This window comes from Ostrea edulis, chromosome 9, assembly GCF_947568905.1.
Source record: "Ostrea edulis chromosome 9, xbOstEdul1.1, whole genome shotgun sequence".
Lineage (NCBI taxonomy): Eukaryota > Metazoa > Mollusca > Bivalvia > Ostreida > Ostreidae > Ostrea > Ostrea edulis.
Window position 1 is genome coordinate 67,488,604 of NC_079172.1, and position 2,799 is coordinate 67,491,402.

Genomic DNA, 2,799 nt, shown 5'->3' on the forward strand with positions numbered 1-2,799 from the left:
TCGAGAAAGTTTTGTGAAGTGTCTAGTAAATAGGTGAACAGACAACCCGAACTTGTGACTTCCGTGGGCCGATCATACTGGTTAAGGAGCTTTTCTGGTCATTACGATTTGAACGGCCATCCCTCAGTGATATTCTGTTCAGAATCAGGATAAAACTCGACAATCTCATTACAGAGTCCAAAGATCTGCCAGAGACCTTCTACAATAATCTCAGCTAAAATAAACCTGTACACTGATTTATCAGTCTGCGTCTACGGAAGAACAGCGTGTATTGGTATCGATCCCGGAGCCGCTATAAAACCAACTGTTCACTGCCAGACTCCACAATTGACACTCTGCGGCTCTGTACTACGCGCACATTCTGCCTAATACGTTGATAAGTACTTAGGGGCTTGGTTCTAAATTTGATTTTATGTGATAAATATCTTAAAAGTTTTTTTTTATACAATTAAAAGCGTGTTAAAGGAACTTGACATTGTAGAATTATTTGATATTTAGAATGGATTTCCTTATCTACGATTATTTGGATACTTTCGACAACAAAACTTTAAAAACTTTGTTTGAGAACAATAACAGCTCCCTTGCTTCCAGGCATTTTGACGGTGACGTGCACCCGTCCAGGACTCTGGGGTTGGTGCTAAGTTTTGGAATCCTTGTTCTTCTCTCCCTGTGTTTTAATTCTCTGATCTGCAGCATCATAATCCGGAACAAGAACCTTCACACCGTCACCAACATTTTCCTAGCCAACATGGCGATGTCCGACATATTGTTGGTGTCTATTAACGTGCCTCTGAATATCGTGCGCAACGTTTATCACGAGTGGACGCTGGGGATCGTTCTTTGCAAGGCTCTGACTTACTCTTTGATGGTCTCCTCCTATGTGTCCACCTTCACCCTCACTGCCATTGCTTTTGACAGACAGAGGGTCCTACTTCACCCACTGAAACCAAGAATGACCAAACAAACGGGGACAGTTGTTATCATTGTCATTTGGGTTCTGTCCATCACTCTCGCTCTACCTTACGGCCTATTCAATTCGGTACGGGATATGGATATATTCATTGTGAAAGTCAAGCGGTGTCGATCTGCATTTCCGGAACCGAGCGTGCTCTGGGAACAATATTTAACTATTGTGACTATTCTGGTACAGTATATCATTCCACTGTGTATTATCGGTGTGGCGTACACAAGGATTATTCGCAGGTTATGGATGAGAAACCAGCTAGGATATGTCACAGAGGACCAGCGAGTGAGACAAATTCGCGCCAAACGTAAGAGCATCAAGCTACTAATTGCGGTGGTAGTGGTTTTTGCCATCTGCTGGATGCCTCTTAACCTGTATCACGTGCTGACTGACCTCCATCCTAACACCAAGACATTTAAATACGACAGCCTCGCGTTCTTCATCTGTCTGTGGGTGGCGGTGAGTAGCACGTGCATCAACCCATTCCTTTATTGCTGGATAAATCCGCACTTCCGGACCAAGATTGTAGACAAGAAGGTCTGTTGCTACAAAAAACAGGAGACTGCCGTTTCAGTGGAGGAAATGGACGATCTGACGAGTTCCCCGGATATAAACACCCAGGAAACGAACGAATCTAAATCTCCAGTCTTCTCTTTCATAAAACAGAGACCAAGCATGCCGTGATTGCTATTACAGGACTCCCTGCGTCCAATCACTACTGTTATAATATCCGTGGGCATCAATTTTCGTGCATTCATCCAAATTACTATTTTCGTTAATACGTGATTTTATGGAGAGAAATTGCACATTCTTCTTTAATGAGCAATATTGTGCTTGATTTTGTCTCAAAAACAACGAAAATTGGTGTTCAACAAAATTGTAAAAAATGATGAAACTGCAGTATTGACTACGATTTGCTGAATTTTATAGTAAGTTGATAAAAATTACATTTCATTTGAAATATATTGGATAGGTTTACAATCATATATTGCAGCTGCAATGTTATATCGTGTTTAAGCTTGCATAGAACATGAATGTGTTTCAATTATAGACACATGTGTATCCATCAAAACTTTTTAAACTTTGTTCAACTGCATATACCGCGAACATAATACTTGAAATACCAAATTTCATACTTTGAAAGTGAACTTTGATATCATCGCCATATCGGAACTATTGAAGTTCTCTAATAATTATGTAGTCAAAGTCCTAACAACCACTAACGTAGCTGGGATTCGCATTACAAATGTACCTAGCAACGCGACTTATCGTTAAGAGTGAGAAATATATTGCTCGTGTATAATTCCAAAATCTCTGGTAATTTCAATCCTAAATATTATTATATAATTAGATGTTTTCATGAGTGTAATGTCAGTGTTGATCCCCCCCCCCCCCCCCCCCGTCTTTGTTTGAAACGTACTCATCATATTTGGTGATTTTGAATTATATGAAGTTTGCTATGCTGAATAAATGATGTTCATCACAAACTTGTTTTTGTTTCCAGTTCAGTGAATATACACTAGCTATAGAGCCCATGGATTTCACCGTGACATTCATCGTAGACTTGAAAATTTATGTCACGTACACAATGAAAGGTATTCATTGTCTTATGTGCTCATCTACTCAGAAAAAAGTTTGAATGATAAAAACAATTTTGTTTCGTATATTTCGATATAGGAATAAACAATATGCATTTACGTCCTATATTGAAAAATATTCCATTTGAAATGCCTTTACTAACCTATCACATGTACACGCACGTGCATGCACATCCTAGCCAAAATAATTCAGTTGTACATGTGATATATATACGTGTACCTATACGGCCACAAAAT

The 2,799-nt window shown here is 39.3% G+C and overlaps 1 protein-coding gene across 1 annotated transcript; it reads left to right on the forward strand.

Annotated features, from left to right (window-relative positions):
• Positions 1 to 329: 329 nt before the first annotated feature.
• Positions 330 to 2,446, forward strand: LOC125658611 (G-protein coupled receptor 83-like). Its single transcript, XM_048889919.2, has one exon. The coding sequence runs from the start codon at positions 500 to 502 to the stop codon at positions 1,646 to 1,648; it is 1,149 nt and encodes a 382-aa protein (XP_048745876.2). The 5' UTR covers positions 330 to 499; the 3' UTR covers positions 1,649 to 2,446.
• The last annotated feature ends 353 nt before the right edge of the window (positions 2,447 to 2,799 follow it).

Excerpts from the sequence above, each read along its gene's own strand:
- LOC125658611 (XM_048889919.2), top strand. The coding sequence starts at position 500 with ATGGATTTCCTTATCTACGATTATTTGGATACTTTCGACAACAAAACT.